The following is a 21,033-nucleotide window of genomic DNA, read 5'->3' as shown; positions in this document are numbered from 1 at the left end:
TTTCCTAGGCCAGAGTCTCACTGACCAAAACAGAAATTGCCAGGAGAGATAGTTCTCAATAGAAGAGCCGTTGCAGCCTGAAGATAGTGAGGTGGAGGGTTGAGGCGGGACTGGAGAACCTGAGAGCTGGCCCAGCCCCCACCCCCGCCCTAGAGTCCAGAGCATGGTGGCGAATATGTGGACCTTTAAAGGTGTAGAACATTAACTTACAGAAAGGGACCTTAAAAGTGCTGTCTCCCCTTGGTTTTTGAGCATGAATTAGCGTTGTCTCTGCAAGCATCTGTCAGTCACAAGAGAGAAGTTGCCTCCTGGGTGTCTGCATTGACTTGGTGCAGGGGCGTAGGGGGCCGTCTGTCCCGCCCCATTTTATGTAAGGAACTTGAGTGCCTTTGGGTTTTAGTGTCTGTGGGACTCCCGGCACCTGTCAGTCCCCCATGGATGCGGGCGGGACGACTGCATTGAAAATACCTTCCAGCTGCTGGTCAGCCAGTGATGCTCGCAACTGACCAAAACCTCCTCCCTACCTTCCTCCATTAGGCTGGTTAAAAGTGCACAAAGTAACGACTCCAAGTGCTTTGGAGGTCAGCGTCAGAGTGTTCTTACTGTGTTTGGTTATGGAAGTCCTTCCTAAGAAAGATGCAACCCAGAGGTCAGAAAGCACAGGCTGAAGAGTTTGATCACATAAAGGGAAATATGAGGCCTCCATCATGTGCCACAGACAGGCATGTGCATGATGGGGTACAGTTTAAAATGTCAGTTTTCAGACTCCGCAGTTCCACTTTGACCCACGTCTCCCACAGGAATATTTGGGGATTTACTCCTGTGCATGTCCGGAAGTCATGGTACATGTAGCCATGATTTCATGAGGGAAGGTGGGGTGGTCCCTGCGGCAGGGCTGGGTGGCTGTCTCAGCTGTCCTCCCCTCCTGGACTGGAAGCCACCTCCTGAGGGAACAAAACCTGCTCAGCAGCCACGTGCATGGGAGCACTTGGGGGTGAGAACGAGGGGGTTTTCTTCAGGGTCTTCACAAAGATAGATGAGGTGGTTGTGAGCCCTTTGCACCTAATTCCGTGTTTCTCAGGATGGTCGAGAAGCCATGGGTGGTCACGGGAGTGGGGGTACAGAAGTTTATACTTTTTAATGGGGTTTTTATTTCATTGCCATTGTTAATTTTTTTTCTTTATTTTTTTTTATTTTTTTTTTTTATTATTTTTTTTTATTAGTTGGAGGCTAATTACTTTACATCATTACAGTAGTTTTTGTTATACATTGAAATGAATTAGCCATGGATTTACATGTATTCCCCATCCCAGTCCCGTGGGAGGGGGGACTGGGATGGGGAATTTTTTTTCTTTAAATCATTTTCATTGAGATACAAGTTATATACCCAAAAAACTCCACCATTGGTGTGTTTATTACAGAGAGACTGATCTTAGAAAGTCTAAATTTTGCAGATATTTTTTAACCTCAGTAAGGAGTCAAGCCATATAATTATAAATATAAACTCAAGCCATCTTACAGTCATTGTCAACCTTTTTGAAGCTTTCCCTTCTAGCTTTTTTTTCTGCACATGCAGTTTTTTTCTGCCGTGAACTGTATGTGTAGTTACATGCTGTGTAACTCCTATCACAGGGACCGCTCCTGGGAGAGGGAGGGTGCAGAAGGAATGGGGGACGGAGCCCACCAGGAAAGTGGCCTGGCCGGTCTGCATCCTGGGGCAGCGGCTCCTGCTGCCCAGGTTTAGAGCCCTCTCAGGGCTGGACTGGCTCAGTTGTCTTAGATTCAGCAGCGGGACACCCCTCAGAGCTGGGCAGGAAGGGGCATTCGTGCCAGCTTGCCTTCCAGGGAGAGCAGCGTCAGGCTTCCCGTTTCTGTTAAGAGTTCTTCCAGAGTGGGAACCAGCCTCAGGGCACAGCCGAGACCCCGAGCAGCCACGTGGGCACAGCCAGGGCAGAGCCCAGTGTCATCAGGACCTGGGCACATGGGGTAGGAGGCAGGTGGACCCTGCGTAGCCCCCTCATGCCTGCTCCTCTGCTTAACCCCAGAGCCCGTCTTCTTTCAGATTTGGGTCCACTTTTGTGGCGTTTCTGCCCCTTAGAGTTGGAAAAAGATGGAAATTTGGGATGTTTGATAGCAGTTTCCAGTGTGTGGAATGCCTCAGATTCCAGGGTTCACCTTTCTCTTGTAAAATGCTCACCTGATAGGATCTCGTTAGATCCTTTCTGTATTTGGAGAATGTCAGTCCTTAAAATATCAGACTACCCTGGAAAGAAAACGTGGATCCTGCAGCCTCGGCACTTCCCACGCCCTCTCACTGCCTCGTCTGGACCTTGCAGGACTGCAGACCACACGGCTGGGAAACCACCTGGAAGACCGCGTTAACAAGTTTCTGCGGCGACAGAATCACCCTGAAGCCGGGGAGGTGTTTGTCCGCGTGGTGGCCAGCTCAGACAAGACGGTGGAGGTCAAGCCCGGGATGAAGTCACGGTGCGTGTGCAGACGTTGTCCCAGTGGGCACCCTGCCTGGTTCACCAGAGCCCTGCTTTCTGGCAAGGCTTTAGAGTCTGGCAAGCATAATTTGAGAGCTTTGCATCAATTAGCATGTAGCTACCCTTCTCTTAGCCTCCCGCACTCTTCAGGGAAGGTGGAATTCCTGTCCGAGTGAGGCTGTCACAGAGAGTGGGGTTGCAGCTCTGAACTGCCCGGGCCAGTGGTCCAAAGGGCTGATTCCACCTGCAGTTCGCCTGCACCACACGGGTCAGAACAGCAAGTCTTGTCTGTGTAGATGGTGATGCATGCAAACAGAAAGCTCTTTGTTCCAGGTTTGTGGATTCTGGGGAGATGTCGGAGTCTTTCCCGTACCGAACCAAAGCACTGTTTGCCTTCGAGGAGATTGACGGAGTGGACGTGTGCTTCTTTGGGATGCATGTCCAGGAGTACGGCTCTGACTGCCCCCCACCAAACACAAGGTAACCCTCAGCTCCTTTGCGGTGCATGAGCGCCTGTGCTGTGCCAGTGACCAGGGCCCTAAACATCCTGGAGGGCTGCTTCAGCAACCAAACAAGTTAATTTGGTTGTCCCCTAAGCCAGTGAGAAGGGGAGGGATTTGATGACTTCTGTGTTGAGTACATGGGTTCTGACCCTGATCTTGCTGTGGCCCCCGTCTCACCTGGGGCAGGTAAACGTATGGCGAAGGGGTAGGGACTGCTGCCCGGGCCTGAGTGCTCACTGACGGACCTGTGAAAACTTCTCAGTTCTGCCGAGAGTTAACTTCCTGTTCAGTCAGGAATCTGGGTGGATGGGAATCGGAAGTGGCTTTTCCTAGTGGCCCCTGTCTCTCCCTGTCGTTCTCATGGTGAGGGATGATGTTGCTGCCTAGTTCAGGGGCGAGATGGATTCCATTCTGTTGATTGGTAGCAGAGATTGGTGGTGGTAATTTTCTCGCATCTTGTTTGTGGCCAGTGTAGATGCTATCAGAGCAGTTTATTTCTAGAGCGTTCTTTGGATGCTGGTGCTTGGTTTCACCTTTGGGAGATAACCTGAACTTCCAATTAATTTCTCCCTGCCTGCCCCCACCCCCCAGGCGTGTGTACATATCTTATCTGGACAGTATTCATTTCTTCCGACCCCGATGCCTCCGAACAGCTGTTTACCATGAGATCCTTATTGGATATTTAGAGTATGTGAAGAAATTGGGGTGAGTTGAATTCAGATTATCCAGAACTAATAAAACTCTGTTTTAAATTTTCACTGTGGCATTTATTTTGTGAAATAACAAAAGTTTTTTTTTTTTTTGAGGTTTTCTGTGTTTTTACTTTGGTGTCCTCAGACACAGCCCTTCCTGACGTCGTCTTGGGCCACGTGGGGCTGGGGCTTTCCCTGCCTTCCGTGTCCTCACATTCCAGTTTGTTGTTAACACTTTGTTCGGGCGTATTTTATGTATCATACAGTTCACCTATTTCACTTGTACACTTGAATGATTTCTAGTAACCTAAACAGGTGATGCAGGCGTCACCACAAGTTTCAGAATGCTCTCACCCCCGACTCCCGCTCCCACAAGGCCCCTGTCCCCAGCTGATCTCCTTGTGTTTTCCTTTTAGTTATTTCTGCCCTTGCTTTGGTGCCTGTGCCTCACCGTTGCTCCTGGAAGGCAGGGATGGTTTTGCTCCCTGCTTCCATCTGAGTTGTGTGTGTCCTGCAGGTATGTGACAGGGCACATCTGGGCCTGTCCCCCAAGTGAAGGAGATGACTACATCTTCCACTGCCACCCCCCTGATCAGAAAATTCCCAAGCCGAAGCGCCTGCAGGAGTGGTATAAGAAGATGCTGGACAAGGCCTTCGCCGAGCGCATCATCCATGACTACAAGGTTCGTGTGCCTGGGGAGGGGGTAGGTCATCTTCATGTGTCTTTCTCTGTGCTCACATGGGTTAGAGTTAATAGCCACTTTAGGAGAAATGTCAAGCAAAAATTAAAAAATTTTTAAAAGCATAAACTTAGAAGCAACTTATCTGCCGTCTGTGGAGACTCACAGACGGCAGCTTTAGAACAGAGGCAACACGGCTTCTAAGGCCGTGCGGTCCTTCCCCCGCATCGTGGCCCAGAGCCCCCTCGTCTCACCGCTGCACTCGGTCATTCTCTAGGACATTTTGAAACAAGCAACTGAAGACAGGCTTACCAGCGCCAAGGAGCTGCCCTACTTTGAGGGGGACTTCTGGCCTAATGTGCTGGAGGAGAGCATTAAGGAGCTGGAGCAGGAGGAGGAGGAGAGGAAGAAGGAGGAGAGCACCGCGGCCAGTGAGACCACGGAGGTAACACCGGGCCGCGCGCTGGGGCTGCACTTCAGCGGCCAGGTCCTCAGGCGGGGGCCTGCCTCTTCTGCGGTAGTGTTTCCACACAGCCTTACCGCGTGATCACCCACCGTGGGGCCAGACTGGGCCTGGGCTGCAGCCCAACCACAGTACCCAGCCACGGAGACGCATGACCTCCTAGGTGGACAGGGGGTCTTGCTCTGGCTTCTCTGGGCAGGACGGGCAGGGCTGAGACGTGGAAAGATGAGAGGAGGGCATCCTGCAGGGAGCCTGGAAGAGACGGGTGGAGGTGCAGACAGGGGGTCTTGCTCTGGCTTCTCTGGGCAGGACGGGCAGGGCTGAGACGTGGAAAGATGAGAGGAGGGCATCCTGCAGGGAGCCCGGGAGAGACGGGTGGAGGTGCAGACAGGAGTCATGGTCAGGAAGGAGTCCGTTCGCTTTAACACTGACTTAAGGAGGAGACTCTTACTTGCAGGCCTCGTTCACTTGCTTTTTTATGAACCGCCCCCTGCTCTCCACTGGGCACTTGTGCGTTTGTGTCCTCGCTCGGGTCACTCCAAGCCCCTGCCGTGTACAGGCACCACCCTGAGGGCTACAGTGGGAACTAGTGAGAGAAGCAGGAGAACAGGCGCATGCGTGGTGCACCCTGAGGTGGAGGAGGAGGTCTGCGCAGACACAGGGAAGGTGGATGCGGGCTTTCAGGGGGCCTCGTCTGGGGAGGTGGTTCGTGAGCAGAGACTGGCTGGGAAGAGGAGCCCAGGAGATCCAGGGGAAGGGCCTCCAGCAGGGAGAGGAAGGTGTCAGAGTCTGAGCCAGGAGCACGTGTGTTGTGTTTCAGATGCTCAAGAAAGAGCTGATGGTGGTTTAGTTGGATGCAAAGCCGTCAAGCAGTGAGAAGCGTAGGATGTGTTTCAAAACTAACAACCCTAAATTTAGGGCACGTGAGGACAGTTCTGGATGAAGGCTGCCTGCTAGGTCTGGGGCCTCAGGACTGACTCAGTGTTGCAGCCTTTCTGAAGGGAGGCGGGCAGGGAGCATGCCTGGGGGACGATCATGAACTGGCTGTGGACCCGCTCATCTCGAGAGGCTGGTGGTTACTGACTGCGCGGGCCTGGGGCACCAGGAGGGCCTAGGGCTGCCTGAGGAGCTGCATCTGGAGCCCCGGGCTGGGGGGTAATGTCTGCAGTCTGCTTCAGGCCACCTTTGTGGGCTTTAGGGTGTGTCCTCTTTGGAACACAGCCTCCCCAGCCCCTTCCAGAATGGAGACTGCCTGGGTGGGGATGTGATGAGCCCTCATGTCACAGGTGGGCCCCAAGGGGCTGTGCTCATCATCCTCAGCCTGCCAAAATTTTGCTGGGCCTTCCTATTGGCAGACCCCTTGGGCCTGGAAGATCAGGTGATTTAGGGCTGGAGGTGCTGGGAGGTTGCACTGGTCACCACCATGCCCATTGGGTCCTCCTGACCAAGCCCAGGCCCACGACCACCCACATCAACTTTCTCTCAGCACTTAACTCTGAAGGCAGCAGTGTTCGTGGCCTGTGAGTAGGCGGGTTGCAGTCCACTTGGCTGTCACCTGCCTCAGCCCGGCTCCCTGGAGCCCCTGCGGCCAGGAGCTGGCGCCCTGGCGCCTGCCGAGCGTGGAGCAAGAGGCAGGGTGGGGCCAACAACCATGCATCTTATTGCAGGGTAGCCAGGGCGACAGCAAGAACGCCAAGAAAAAGAACAACAAGAAAACCAACAAGAATAAAAGCAGCATCAGCCGCGCCAACAAGAAGAAACCCAGCATGCCCAATGTGTCCAACGACCTGTCCCAGAAACTCTACGCCACCATGGAGAAGCACAAAGAGGTGAGGGCCGGCAGGGCGGGGTGCTGGCCACCGAGCAAGGAGCTGGCCACAGCCGAGCTCAGCCCTTGGGACAGCAGCAGGAGGGCTCGGTCCTTCTCTTCATGGGGCTGACGTGGCTCCTCCCTGCACCCCCAGGTCTTCTTTGTGATCCACCTCCATGCTGGGCCCGTCATCAACACGCTGCCCCCCATCGTCGACCCCGACCCCCTGCTCAGCTGTGACCTCATGGACGGGCGGGATGCCTTCCTCACGCTGGCCCGGGACAAGCATTGGGAGTTCTCCTCCTTGCGGCGCTCCAAGTGGTCCACGCTGTGCATGCTGGTGGAGCTGCACACCCAGGGTCAGGACCGCTTCGTCTACACCTGCAACGAGTGCAAGCACCACGTGGAGACGCGCTGGCACTGCACCGTGTGTGAGGTGAGTGCTCCCGGGCTGCGGCGTGCTGCAGGGGACTCATAGCCAGCTTTTTCCAGGGAGAGAAAGACCAGGTGCACTGGTCCATCGTTGGTTTTGAGATTGTTTTGGGTTCACACCAGAGGCCTGGATGGGGGGGGGGGGGGGTTCCTGCCGTGTGCCCCTGCCGAGGTCCCCTCACGGTTCAGCCTGGGGCCTAGTCCAGGCCACACGTCCTCGTGGTGGGGGGCAGTCTGTGTGCTTCCCTGGGGGACTGTGTTTGTGCCGACCTTTCCAGGGTGGGGAGATGCTCACAGGGCACCGTGTTGTTTTATTCTCCATTTCATTAGCACCAGCCCAGTGTCTCGGACGTGCGCAGGCCTCTCCGCACTGGGCGGGGACCCAGACGGGAGAGCACAGCAGGTCCTGGTTACACTTGTGGTGCCCCCAGCTTTGCCCTTGCCAGGAGGCTGAGGATGCCGGGAGCCTTCCTCTTGTGGAGGCCTCAGCCCCAGTGCCCCCAAGTTGCACTGCAGAGCTCTGGGGACACCTCAGGGGCACTCGGGGAGTCCCCCACGGCATGGGCCAGCAGCTTGAGAGGGGCATAGGGGCCTCCAGAAGAGAGTGGCTAGGGCAATGGCCTCCGGAGCTTTCTGGGGTGCAGGTGTTCCTGGAAGGGAGGCTCTGGGGAGCAGACGTGTTCAGCATCTTTGGGCCTCTTGAGGGACTGGGTGCGGGGGCTGCTGGTTGCGGCTGCGTGCTGACTCGTCCCCCATCCTCGCCCGCAGGACTACGACCTCTGCATCAACTGCTACAACACGAAGAGCCACACCCACAAGATGGTGAAGTGGGGGCTGGGCCTGGACGACGAGGGCGGCAGCCAGGGTGAGCCGCAGTCCAAGAGCCCCCAGGAGTCACGGCGCCTGAGCATCCAGCGCTGCATCCAGTCGCTGGTGCATGCCTGCCAGTGCCGCAACGCCAACTGCTCGCTGCCGTCCTGCCAGAAGATGAAGCGGGTGGTGCAGCACACTAAGGGCTGCAAGCGCAAGACCAACGGCGGCTGCCCGGTGTGCAAGCAGCTCATTGCTCTCTGCTGCTACCACGCCAAACACTGCCAAGAAAACAAGTGCCCCGTGCCCTTCTGCCTCAACATCAAACACAAGCTCCGCCAGCAGCAGATCCAGCACCGCCTGCAGCAGGCCCAGCTCATGCGCCGGCGGATGGCCACCATGAACACCCGCAACGTGCCTCAGCAGAGCCTGCCTTCCCCTACCTCAGCGCCGCCCGGGACCCCCACGCAGCAGCCCAGCACGCCCCAGACGCCGCAGCCCCCCGCCCAGCCCCAGCCCTCGCCCGTGAGCATGTCACCAGCCGGCTTCCCCAGCGTGGCCCGGACTCAGCCACCCACGACGGTGTCCACCGGGAAGCCCACCAACCAGGTGCCGGCCCCGCCACCCCCCGCCCAGCCCCCACCCGCGGCAGTGGAGGCAGCCCGGCAGATCGAGCGGGAGGCCCAGCAGCAGCAGCACCTGTACCGGGTGAACATCAACAACGGCATGCCCCCGGGGCGCACGGGCATGGTGACCCCGGTGAGCCAGATGGCCCCCGTGGGCCTGAACGTGCCCCGGCCCGGCCAGGTCAGCGGACCCGTCGTGCCCACCCTGCCGGCCGGGCAGTGGCAGCAGGCACCCATCCCCCAGCAGCAGCCAATGCCGGGCATGCCCCGGCCTGTGATGTCCATGCAGGCCCAGCCGGCCGTGGCCGGGCCGCGGATGTCCGGCGTGCAGCCGCCCCGGAGCATCTCACCCGGCGCCCTCCAGGACCTGCTGCGGACCCTGAAGTCGCCCAGCTCCCCGCAGCAGCAGCAGCAGGTGCTCAACATTCTCAAGTCCAACCCTCAGCTGATGGCAGCTTTCATCAAACAGCGCACAGCCAAGTATGTGGCCAGCCAGCCCGGCCTGCAGCCACAGCCCGGCCTCCAGGCCCAGCCCGGCCTGCACCAGCAGCCTGGCCTGCAGAACCTGAATGCCATGCAAGCCGGCGGGCCACGGCCTGGCGTGCCTCCGCAGCAGCAGGCCATGGGCGGCCTGAACCCCCAGGGCCAGGCCCTGAACATCATGAGCCCGGGCCACAACCCCAGCATGGCGAGTATGAACCCGCAGTACCGAGAGATGCTGAGGAGGCAGCTCCTGCAGCAGCAGCAGCAGCAGCAGCAACAGCAGCAGCAGCAGCAGCAGCAGCAGGGCAGCGCCGGCATGGCTGGGGGCATGGCAGGGCACGGCCAGTTCCAGCAGCCCCCGGGCCCCACGGGCTACCCCCCTGCCATGCCACAGCAGCGGATGCAGCAGCACCTCCCCATGCAGGGCAGCGCCATGGGCCCGATGGCGGCTCAGATGGGGCAGCTCGGCCAGATGGGGCAGCCCGGGCTGGGCGCAGACAGCACCCCCAACATCCAGCAGGCCCTGCAGCAGCGGATTCTGCAGCAGCAGCAGATGAAGCAGCAGATGGGGTCCCCGGGCCAGCCGAACCCCATGAGCCCCCAGCAGCACATGCTCTCAGGACAGCCTCAGGCCTCGCACCTCCCCGGCCAGCAGATGGCCACGTCCCTCAGTAGCCAGGTGCGGTCTCCGGCCCCTGTCCAGTCTCCGCGGCCCCAGTCCCAGCCTCCACATTCCAGCCCGTCGCCACGGATACAGCCCCAGCCTTCACCGCACCACGTCTCGCCCCAGACTGGTTCCCCCCACCCAGGACTCGCAGTCACCATGGCCAGCTCCATAGATCAGGGACACTTGGGGAACCCCGAACAGAGTGCAATGCTCCCGCAGCTGAACACCCCTAACAGGAGTGCGTTGTCCAGTGAGCTGTCCCTGGTCGGCGACACCACGGGAGACACCCTAGAAAAGTTTGTGGAGGGTTTGTAGCATTGTGAGAGCATCACTTTTTTTTTTCCCCCTTTCATGTTCTTGGACCTTTTGTACTGAAATCCAGGCATCTGGGCTCTTTTTATTCCTAGATGGAACTGCTACTTCCAAGCCATGGAAGGGTAGATTGCTGTTTAAAGAAACAATACAAAGAATATATTTTTTTGTTAAAAACCAGTTGATTTAAATATCTGGTCTCTCTCTCTCTTCTCTCTTTTTGTTTTTGTTTTTTCGTTTTTGTTTTTTGTTTTGGGGGGAGGGGGGTTTTGTTTGGATTCTTCTGTCGTCATTGCTGGTGACTCATGCCTTTTTTTAAATGGGAAAAACAAGTTCATTATATTCATATTTTTTATTTGTATTTTCAAGACTTTAAACATTTATGTTTAAAAGTGAGAAGAAAAAAAATAATATTCAGAAACTGATTCCTGAAATAATGCAAGCTTATAATGTATCCCGGTAACTTTCAGATGTTGCGGGAAGATTTTTTCTATAGTGAACTCTGTGGGCGTCTCCAAGTATTATCCTGGACGCTAGGGATTGGCTCCTGCGTGCACACACGTACACACCCACACACACGTCTATCTATACATACTGGCTTAAGCCAAACTCTTGTCTTGCAGATGTAGAAATTGTTGCTTTGTTTCTCTGATAAAACTGGTTTTAGACAAAAAATAGGGATGATCACTCTCTTAGACCATGCTAATGTTAATAGAGAAGAAGCATTCTTTTCTTTCTTCTATGTGAAACTTGAAATGAGGAAAAGCAATTCTCGTGTAAATCATGCAAGCGCTATAATTACTATAAATAAGAAAATTCAAGAAGATCCAATCACTGTATAGAATGGTAAAGCACCAACTCATTTCTTATATCATATTGTTAAATAAACTGTGTGCAACAGACAAAAAGAAGGGTGGTCCTTGAATTCATGTACATGGTATTAACACTTCGTGTTCGGGGTCTTTTGTTATGAAAATGCTGTTTTCAACATTGTATTTGGACTATGCATGTGTTTTTTTTTCCCCCCATTGTATATAAAGTACCGCTTAAAATTGATATAAATTACTGAAGTTTTTAACATGTATTCTGTTCTTTAAGATCCCTGTAAGAATGTTTAAGGTTTTTATTTATTTATATATATTTTTGGAGTCTGTTCTTTGTAAGACATGGTTCTGACTGTTTGCTCACGGAGAGGCGGGGGCTGTGGTCCTTCCGGCTGTGGTGGGGGGGCAGCTGGGCTCGGCCAGGGCTGCGAAGGTCCTGCTTGGCTGCCAGCGGAAGACCCTCAGCCAGAGCCGGGGGCAGCAGCGGGCCTGAAGCAGCACTTTGTCTCCCTTCCACTCCCCGTCCTAGCCACCCCCACCCCCACCGGACCCCCGTTCCTACCTCCCAGTCCCAGAGTTCCTGCAGAGGGTGTCCTGGGGACCAGAGGGAGTCCGCGGCCCACTCCTCACCCTGGCTCAGCAAGGGAGGACGCCATCACGGCCCCCTGGGCTGGGCTGGGCAGATGCGGCACCAGCCCTCCCTTGCCCACCTGAGGGGCTGTTCTGGGGGCTGCCAGGGGCACGGTGCAGAGCACGGCCTGCCAGCCCCGCCGTGATGAGAAGAGGCCTCCAGCTTAGAGCGACGCTTGCACTTGGCCACTACGCCGTCCTTCCCCTGTTTCTGCTCCGGTTCCAGGGGTCCTTACTGAGGGGGTGACATGCAAGGTCCTGAGCGCTGTAGAAATGACATTTCAGAAGAGGACCACCGGCGGGAGAGCTGAAGTTCCTCCTCTGGTCTGCATAGTCCCTCCCAGGGCACAGGCAAGTAAAGTCCTGCCTCCCATTCCCTCAGCCCCCAACCACCGGGGTCTAGGTCAAGGGTCGTGATGTTCAACTTGGAAATCATGGCCCAAATATCTCTCCTTTTGGCCCTGAATTCAAAGAAATATTTCCAAAATGTGAGTTGAGAGTCTAAATTTGAAATGAGTTGTGATACAGAGCTTTGAATCTTGTTCTAACATTGTAGATCTAGTCAGGTAAGACTTAAGACCACCATCTTCGCCACCATCCAGCCCCACCCATCACCAAAGAGAAACAAGGCCAAACCCAAGGCCACGTGCCATCCCTGCTCCAGCCCCTCTTCCTGGCTGCCTTCTGCACTGAAGAGAGCACCCTGGGCTGAGTCTGTTCACACAAGAAGTGTGGGCCTTCTGGGCCCTGGAGAAGCAGCTTCAGGCCCACACTCCAGATCACAGCCCTTTAACCTGGCCAGTGGGGAGTCTCTTTTAGGTCATCCTGGAGTCCAAAGCTCTGTACCAACCTCATCCTCTTGGAAGTCCCGTGCAATCTTGTTGCCGAAGGATGCGGCCAAGGGTGTGGTCCAGATGCTAACCCGGCACTTGACGCAAGGAAGTTTCTGTGTGAGCCGGAAAGCGCTGACACAGTATCTCACGTGCTGTCTGCTTAAAAGAAGATAAAAGCCCTATATTTGTGATCAAAAAGAGGAAACTTGAAATGTGCTGGTGTTTATAATAAAAGCTGGTAAAACTGCTTGGATTCAAAGATGGTTCCAGTTGGCTAATGACCCTTAGAATTAGTTTAGCAGCCAAGTCATGATAAAGAGGTTCAGTTGATTTTGTCTAGTCATATGTTTATATGTTTTTGAGAATTTAGCATGTTAAAAACAGGAGTTGGCTGCAATGTCTGGGTAACAAAAGGTGAAGAGCCTTCTAATATCTCAGGCTGAAGACATGTAACTTTCTTTTGATTGCTGTTAAGTGGAACCAAAGATTTTATTTGAACCAAAATATGCTTTTAGAACTACATGAGAAAATAAGCTACTTTTGGCAATTACCTGGTCAGTGGTTAGGACTCCCCATGTCCACTGCGGGGGCACAGGTTTGATCCCTGGTCAGGGAACTAAGAAACTGCAAGCTGGGCAGCATGGCCAGAGAGCTACCCTGAAAAAAGCAAAACTGAGTGTGGGTGGCAGCCAGGGGGGAGACAGGAAGTCCTTGACCCAAGGCCTGTGCTGGCAAGTAGACACTGTTGTGTGTATATGCAGGGGCAGGTGGGGCTGGGGTCAGCGTCCACCTGGGGTCACGAAGCCACACTTTGTTACTCAGAGTCAAGAGCACGGGTAACGGGTAACATGAGTGTAGCACCCAGGCTGACACAGACGAGGCTGAGAAACTGACGAGCTGATGGTGCAAGTGGTGCCTTCAAGGAGCTCTCACCTCTATACAGAGGATGGACTTGGATCCAGTGAGTATGTTGTGACTGAAATTACTTCACTAAACTGAAGGATTCAAAGGGCACTGACAGAACACCCTGAGGAAGTGGTTCAGGTGTCAGGGGATCAGGAAGAGACCTCGGGGTGGGACTTCCCTTGGCTGTGAGCAAGTCCCTCTGCTTTCCCAGCCTCGTGAGAGATAGCAACGCTAGGTAACAAGTGCTGTTTAGATGTGTGTCCACCCCTCTGTAAGGGGGGGGAACAGAGGCAGCATCTGGCCTGAATTCATGAGCACCCAGGGCGGACGTGAGCCCCAGTCAGACTCGCGCCTTCTGTTGGAAGGGAACTTTTCCTCCAGCTTTAAGAATCGTCCCGTGGCCCCCACTCCTATTCCAAAGGTTCGCTGTGAGCCCACTTGGGTACCCTGGCGACATGGGGGCTCTGCAGTACCAGGTAGCCTCTTGAACATCACTGACAGTGGTAGGTGGTCACAGGTCCTCATAAAGGACCATGTGGCTACTTTGGCACCAGAGAAGAAATGGTGACAGTGTCGGTCAACAGTAGTGGCCACAGCTTCCAGCTCCTGGTGTAGATGACCCCAACCCACTTCCCACCTGATGCCTAGAGAGCGCTTAGGTGTGGAAAGGGGTTTAATGTCTGATCATGGGTCCCCATGGCTTCTAAACTTTATAATGGTGATATATAAGCAGATCAGTGACATGGATCCAATAAAGGGTCGAAGGAGGTGGTGATGTTTAGGGAATGTTACAAGGGAGGTGAGGATCCCGCGTCCCACAATTCATTCAGGAAACTGTCCAGAGAGGGGCCTCCCGGGAAGGATGGCAAGGGCCATGTGGGGTCCGCTCTGAGCCCAGGCAGGCCCCCTCACATCTGGGCATGGGGTAGGGGCCACAGAAGACGGAGGGCTGCCTCATGCCCCTGCAGGGAGAGGGAGAATGCTGGGGACCAGACGCCAGCGCCGCAGCTGTGCTCCCAAAGCCAAGATGCAGAGAAAAGAGCAGGGGGCCCGGGGCCACTCAGGAGGCACTCAGCTGCCGGGAGCTCGGCCGCCAGAAACGGGACCACCCGTGAGAGTGAGGTCTCCACCCACAAGAGTACAGGGGACTCTCGGGTTCCTGGGGGGCCGCTTCTCACTGTTCCCCGCCCTCCAGACACTTGAGTTCTGAGCTGTGGTTTCCTGGGCGAGGAGGAGGGGTCCTCGTGGGGGAAGAGGGCAGTGAGTGGCACTGAGCCGAGGCCCCTTTCCCCTGGGAACGAGCACACCTGCTGCCTCCAGCTGATGTTCAGAGAAGCACCAGATCTGTCCACCCAGGAAATGTTTATTGATTGGCTCCTGAGCAGCGACAAGTGAGGCAAGTCCTGAAGGAAGGTGCTGGGCTCAAAGACGGGTCCAGTTGGTCTCTCCGTCAGGTTGAGGATCGCAGGCCGTTCCACTGTTGAGGAAGCACACGATCCTCTACTGCCGTGTGTCCTGAGGGACAGTGCTTCCTTCTCAAGCTTAACATGCGTGCGGACAGATTATCCAGGATCTTGCTAGCATCTTGATTCTTACTGGGGGATGAGAATGTATGTCAGAATTTCCTTCTTGTCTGAATAATATTCCACTGTGCGTATAGAACATGTTTTGTTTACCCATTCCTCCATCAATGGACACTTGGGTTGCTCTCACCTTCTGGCTATTGTATTGCATAAAAATGCAGTGGGCATTTTTCATGGCCCTCAGCTTACCCCTAGGGGAAGAAGGTAGTGACTTCTGCAAAAGGAATGAGCAGCCTCACAGTGGCCACAATGATGGAGAGAGATTGAGGGGTCTCCCTCTGCCTACCACTCCCTCCATTTCTCTCTCTGCTCTCCCCAAGCAACTCCCCACCGGTCTCCATCAACTCAACTCAAGTACTCCTGCCTCTACTCATCCTTTCCCTTCTTCCATTTTTCTTATTCGCATAGGGCCTGAAATCTGATCATGACCTCCTCAAGACTGGCTTGGATTCCTGAGCACTTTAAAAAGCCACAGTTCCCTGGGTTACCAGGGGACTCAGTATCACAAAGATATGTGACTGAGGGTATGTCTCTGAAGGCCACAGGCCAAGAGAGAACAGAGGGCCCTGGTAGGTGTGTCTGGAACCCGATAACTTTGCCCTGGGTCCCACCTGTCTTGGCAGAGGTTGGCCCACACTCCCTCACCCCACCTCCACCACCAACTGAAGCCTAGGTTTCCCTCCTCCCTTTGCTAAACACCACTTCCTCTTTCAGTAATAAGAGGGCTCCCCAGGCTAGATCTATTGCCCCATCGACCAATGTGTCAGCACTTACCAGAGACGGTTTCCTGAATGGAGTGAACAACACATGAAATGTGAGGCTGAGACACCTCGGTCTCTGTGTCTGGAGTGTAGTGAGGGAGGGATCACGCAGGGGTCAGGTTATGCAGGACTGAGGCTGAGGGAGGAATTTGGAATTGATTATGTGTAGGGTAATCCCTGAAGTGCCCTGATTGAGGAGACTACCGTCAGCGGCTGTGCAGAGAATGGGGGCGGGGCGGTGGGGGGGGGGGTCTGTGAGGAGGCTGCTGGAGTCTCCAGGTGAGCAACCTCCGGCTCTTCCATCCAGATGGGCCCACCTCTTCAAGGTTCCCGTTTTCAGCTGCTTAAGCCTGGAACTGGCGATCATGCTTGACACCTTCCTTGTGTAAGTATTCCCTGTCACATACCCTCCCGCGCGGCCTCAGCTACGTCCAGGCCCCACTGGAGGACACTCTCCCGGCTCCTGTCCTTTACAGATCCTGTCACAATCTCAACTCGTTTCTGTGCAGTTATTTGCCACTCGTTTGTGGCAGCCAGTCTTCAGTGTACCTCAGTCATCAGGGGGCTGCCTGACCCCACTTCAGGCGTTGCCAGAGAATCCGCGTTTTACGTGGCTTGGAGCTCTGTGACGTTGACGGTCCGAATCCGCAACCAAACTCACCTCCAGAAGGGCAAGATAATTGTAATGAATGCATAAGCCCAGTTTTGCTGGTGGGCCTTGGCTCCAGAGTTTTGGTGTAAGCAAGCCAAGCCTGAAATTCTCCTTTTTCACTCTTTTAAGCTATCTGGCCTGACTTGGTTGGAAGAGACTGACTTCCAGCGGTCTGGACCAGAGGCCAGGGACAAAGACCCCGAAGATGTTAACTACTTCTGCCCCGGAGCCGCCTTTTCACGCTGATCGCGGTGGGTGCGAATGTTTGCACCCGGTTTCTGGGACGCACATACCGAGGTTCAGTTGGCGGGCTGGTGCCCGGGCGGCCCCGCGCGCAAGGCCGTCGCCCTTGACAACGTGACACAAGGTCGTGGGGGGGGGGGCGGGTCACGCCCCCAGGCCCGACTGTCCCCGCGCGGGCCGGCCGCGCCCGAGCCACAGAGGGCCCCGCCCACCCGCTGGCGCGGGCGGCGGACCGGCAGCCGGGCGCGCGCCGTGACGTCACCGCGCCGCGCCCGGAGAAAGCCCCGCCCCACCCCCGCCCCCGGCGCGCGTGGCTGCCCAGGACGCCGGAGGAACGACATGGCTCGCGAGCTGCGGACACTGCTGCTGTGGGGCCGCCGCCTGCGGGCGCGGGCCCTAGCGGCTGCCTGCGGAGGTGAGGGCGACTGGACAAGGGCGGGTGGGAGGTAAGCGGGGGAGGGGACGCGCGGAGCCTCCGGGTCCCCACAACCCCTATTCTGTGTGGGACGCGCGGTGGCTGCTCTCTCTCACGCGGTGCGGGAGGTTCTGTGAGGATTATGCTCCCAGCGCGCGGCGAACGCTGAGCGCCTCGGTGCGTCCTGGGGGCACCTGTCTCGGCCCGAGCTGCGGGTTTCCCCGGAGGTGACGGGGTTGAGCCCGGGCCCGCGTGACTGCCTGCACTAGAGGCTGCTCCCCAGCGAGCTGGTCAGGCCAGGTTGAGGCGGAGGGGCCGTCGGCAGTTTCGGGGAGTTGAAACCAAGCGCTGGCAACGGGCTTCACTCGGGGGATTACCTCAGCCCCTTGGCTGCGCTCGGTTCCTCCCCTCCCCCAAGTGGAATGGTCGCTTGTGCCTTCGACACACCTGAGGGCCTGCTCGGCCCGGCGCGCGGCAGCGAACCAGAGACCTGGTCCCGGGCCCTCGCGCAGCCCCGGACTCTGGGTTGTTGACCTCCGTAACCCAGGGCTTGAAATTGGGAGGTGCTCAAATCAATGCTGGGAAAAAAACCCATGACCGCAGTCCCTTCTCTCACTCCCCATTCGGAAGTCACGGCGTTCCTTCCTGGTTCTGCACACTCAGTTACACACATATAAATATACACATCTAACGATTTTTACGTAAAAAGGCCTAAACCGTTTATGCTTTGTGCTACAGATTTTTTTTTTTCCTTAAAGCTCAGGATGGCTTATATAGTTTTCTGTTTGTATGTATCAGTTTACGACTTTACAAAGGCCACGTAGTAGTCTGTGTTACGGACTACGTATCGTTTACTTAACGTTGTGCTGTTGGCGGACTTTATAATAAAGATGATTTCCAAGGGTTTGGTTTGATTGGCGGTTTGGGGGTTGTTTTGGTGGTGTTTTTTTTTTTTTGCTCTGGTCATTACAGTGCTGTTTAATGGGTGAGTATTTAATCTTTGTGACCATGCATGGCATTTATTTAGAATGACAGAATTAAAATTTTAGAATTATGGTTCACAGCGTGTGCATATTTAAAATGTTACGTGATATTGCCAAATTACTGTCCAAAAAGGCTTAAGCAATTTATATTCCCATTAGCTGGGAACCAAACCGCCTATAGCAAGGCATCTTCTCCAACACTGGGTATTAGCTCTTTTCCAAACTTGTATTATATGTTGTTTAACTTATATTTGCATGGGAAACTTTGAGTGTTTTCATCTGTTTTACAACTTTTTCTGTTACCTGAGTTTAAAATGTTGCAGGTTTTTTTTTTTAAACGATTTTTGAAAATATCATGCATTAACAGATAAGACAACTGTAGTTTTTATTACTGTTACTTGTATCCAACACCTTCCTTCCTTTGGGGTTTATTTCCTCTTTTACCAGAGTATACCCTCGTGTTAGTTTTGCAGAAAAAGACAATGGGTTGTAAATTTTTTAAGCCCCACCGTGTCTAAAATTATTTTTATTTTGCCCTCATACTTGTAGTTTGGATGGGTATTGCATTCCAGGTCACAATAATTTCCTTCAAAGACTAGTAGTTCTCTATTGTCTTCTAGCACCTTCATTAAAGGGGAGCAGTCTTGTCAGTTTGGTTCTTATGTTTTTTGGTAGCTGACTTGTCTCTCCACCCCGCTCCCCTCTGGAGAGAAAGAGATTTTCTTTTCTTTTGACTCCTCGTGTTCTAAGATGTTCTGATCATGTGTGTTTATAATTCATTCTCTGTACCATTCTTTTTCTAAGATTTACCATTTGTTTATTTACTTAGGTTGCGCTGGCTCTTGATTGCTGTGGGCAGGCTTTTTCGAGTTGCGGTGAGCGAGGGCTTTTCACTGTGCTGGTTTCTCCTGTGGAGGTTTTAAGTGTGCAGGTTCAGTAGTTGTGGTGTAGGGGTTTAGTTGCTCCATGGCATGTGAGATCTTCCTGGACAGGAGTCGAACCCGTGTCCCCCTCATTGGCAGGTAGATTCTTAACCACTGGACCACCAGGAAATCCTGTATCATTCTTACTGTCTTGGTTGGCATTGCAAAAACAGGACTGTGAGGCAGCCACAGTAAGAATGGTTGGTGCTTAAGTTGACTTTTCTATTCTCTACCATCTGGAGCCTTTGCTGGCATTTTCTTCACAAGAGTTCAGGCAGACTTCTGGAGTTCCAGGCTGTTTGCAGGATGTGGGGAGTCACTTGCCAGTCAAATTTCCCTCTCTCAGGAAAGCAGCTCTGTGTGTTGCTGATTTAACACGATAAAGATTTTGATGGTTAACTGCTTAAACTCTGAATGGCAGTACCATCTGTATAGGGTGCTGGGGCTTAGAACCATCACCAGAGAAGCCTGTGGACAGAGGAGGGATCTGTGGCCTGCTGTCCAGAAGGCACCAGGTGGTCTTTAGTCCATGGGACACTTGGTTAGGATGAGAGGCCTGAGTGATCTGCACTGTCTGCAGAAGAGCAGACCAACCCAAATGTAATAGATGAGCAAAGACCTAATTAGTTTTTGGTGAAGGAATTGATCAGAACTAAGAAGGAAGATCCCCAGGCTTCTTGCTCCTCCTAGGCATACAGCTTCAGGCTGCAGGAGGCGGGAAGTCGGGGTGGCGAGTAAGCACTGAAGGAAAAATGAACAGTTCTCCCTCCCCAGTGTCAAAATACCAGGTTGTAACAGGACAGAGGAGAAACTGTTACAGAGACCAGCGGTGCTCCTCTCAAACCAGGATACCAGCTCAGGATCAGTGAAAATGTGTCCACCTCACTCTCAAGTGAGATGCTCAGGTTCCAAGAGGATTTTCCTCTCCTGTGTTCTTGGCACCTTCAGTGCAGCAGCTAGATATTTTTTTCATTCTTTTTGAAAAACTTATTTATTTTGACTGCACTGGGTCCTCATTGTTGCATGTGGGTTAGTTGCAGCATGTGAGAGCTTAATTCCCTAACCTGGAGAAGTCCCCAACTCCTTGCGTTGGAGTGTGAAGTCTTAGCCACTGGACTGCCAGGGAAGCCCCTAGAATTTTTGTCAAACACCCTCTAATCATTCTTGATACAGAACACTAGCGTTTTGCTAGGAAGCTGCTGTTTGCTTAGTCTACACAGAGATTTACCTGTAGTTCTGTAGCATTTAGTAAAGGTAGATTTCCAGATGTTTCTGCTATTGTTGGTTATATCTGCTAAAGCCACTAGAAATTAAAGGTGATGAAAGTTGTAGCTTGGAGAGCCAGTGTCTACTTGGGTGCAATATTTCCACCTGCTTTTGCTCAGAGATCAGGTAAATTGAATTTAGGAGTACCTGAGTCGTGGGTGTAACTAATTTTGAAAGAATGGCTGTTATTTAACGGTTGTATTATCAAGAAATGTGATTAGGATATTAGGAATTAATTTTGAGATAGCCAAAATGAGTACCATATTTGAAAGGAGCAAGCTGTGGTAAAGAAGGTGGCGCAGTGGTAAAGAATTCACCTTCCAATACTGGAGAAGCGGACCTGGGTTTGATCCCTGGCTCAGGAAGATCCCCTGGAGTAGAAAATGGCAAGCCACTCCAGTATTCTTGTCATGGAGAATACCATGGACAAGAGGAACCTGGCAAGCAGGCTACAGTCCATGGGGTCAAAAAGAGTTGTACATGACTACCTGCACGCACGCGCGCGCGCACACGCACACACACACACACAGAGCAATACTGTTGAGAACAGAATAGTTGGTGCTGGTCTTCCTAAAGAGCCGGGGTAGGGAGGGAGCTGACGTGCTCTGGGAAGGTGGAGCAAAGCATGTCCTGTGGTCCTTCTGAAGTTTGGAGACACCAACATCCCAGCATTTGCAGGGAGTGGAATCCTGGGGTGATTTTCCATGAAACTTACTTGTAGAGGAGTAAAACATTTCACTTCAACCTTTGTGATGAGAAGTCTTTCTAAAAGACTTAATCATAGATGCAGCGTAACAGAATCTTTCTTTGATATTTTCAAGGTCATTGTGAATGTTAATTTAGGGTCTTCTGTTGTAACACACAGACGCCTGCAGGACCACTGGACTGTGACAACTCCTCTGTCTGTAAAACATCCCACACTGAAACTGTGTCCTGAGTGTTTCTGTTTTTAGCCTCTGTTACTCTCATTTGAACTTGCCAGGCCTCTGGAGCTGTGTTCCCTGCTCCTCTCTGTTTTCAGGTGAGGGTTGGAAAGCTAGATCAAAA

At 53.6% G+C, this 21,033-nt stretch overlaps 2 protein-coding genes and 1 long non-coding RNA gene across 5 annotated transcripts in view; 2 read left to right on the top strand and 1 right to left on the bottom strand.

The window, feature by feature from the left end:
• Window positions 1–11,045, top strand: part of CREBBP (CREB binding protein) — a 117,068-nt gene extending 106,023 nt beyond the window's left edge. The window contains 8 exon segments of the mRNA XM_020915287.2: window positions 2,337–2,487; window positions 2,823–2,969; window positions 3,584–3,697; window positions 4,202–4,367; window positions 4,642–4,809; window positions 6,495–6,656; window positions 6,792–7,073; window positions 7,838–11,045. Coding sequence (XP_020770946.2) covers window positions 2,337–2,487; window positions 2,823–2,969; window positions 3,584–3,697; window positions 4,202–4,367; window positions 4,642–4,809; window positions 6,495–6,656; window positions 6,792–7,073; window positions 7,838–9,970 — 3,323 coding nt within the window. The 3' untranslated portion in view covers window positions 9,971–11,045.
• A 313-nt stretch (window positions 11,046–11,358) lies between these two features.
• LOC110151858 (uncharacterized) lies at window positions 11,359–16,637 on the bottom strand. Of its 3 annotated transcripts, none has more exons than XR_002318185.2 (4): window positions 15,518–16,637; window positions 12,806–14,755; window positions 12,272–12,410; window positions 11,359–11,686 (listed from the first exon to the last, which is right to left on the bottom strand). It is a non-coding gene; the product is annotated as an uncharacterized lncRNA (long non-coding RNA). The 3 variants fall into 3 exon arrangements; XR_002318186.2 differs by having other exon boundaries at window positions 11,359–12,410; window positions 12,806–12,911; window positions 14,468–14,755; window positions 15,518–16,628; XR_002318184.2 differs by having other exon boundaries at window positions 11,359–12,410; window positions 15,518–16,636.
• A 51-nt stretch (window positions 16,638–16,688) lies between these two features.
• Window positions 16,689–21,033, top strand: part of TRAP1 (TNF receptor associated protein 1) — a 50,778-nt gene continuing 46,433 nt past the window's right edge. The window contains exon 1 of the mRNA XM_070460817.1: window positions 16,689–16,814. Coding sequence (XP_070316918.1) covers window positions 16,739–16,814 — 76 coding nt within the window. The 5' untranslated portion in view covers window positions 16,689–16,738. The remainder of the gene's footprint in view (window positions 16,815–21,033) is intronic.

The sequence above is a fragment of the Odocoileus virginianus genome, chromosome 33, assembly GCF_023699985.2.
Source record: "Odocoileus virginianus isolate 20LAN1187 ecotype Illinois chromosome 33, Ovbor_1.2, whole genome shotgun sequence".
Classification (NCBI taxonomy): Eukaryota; Metazoa; Chordata; class Mammalia; order Artiodactyla; family Cervidae; genus Odocoileus; species Odocoileus virginianus.
Note: the sequence above shows the minus strand (reverse complement) of the source record. Positions and strands in the feature narration are given on the sequence as shown.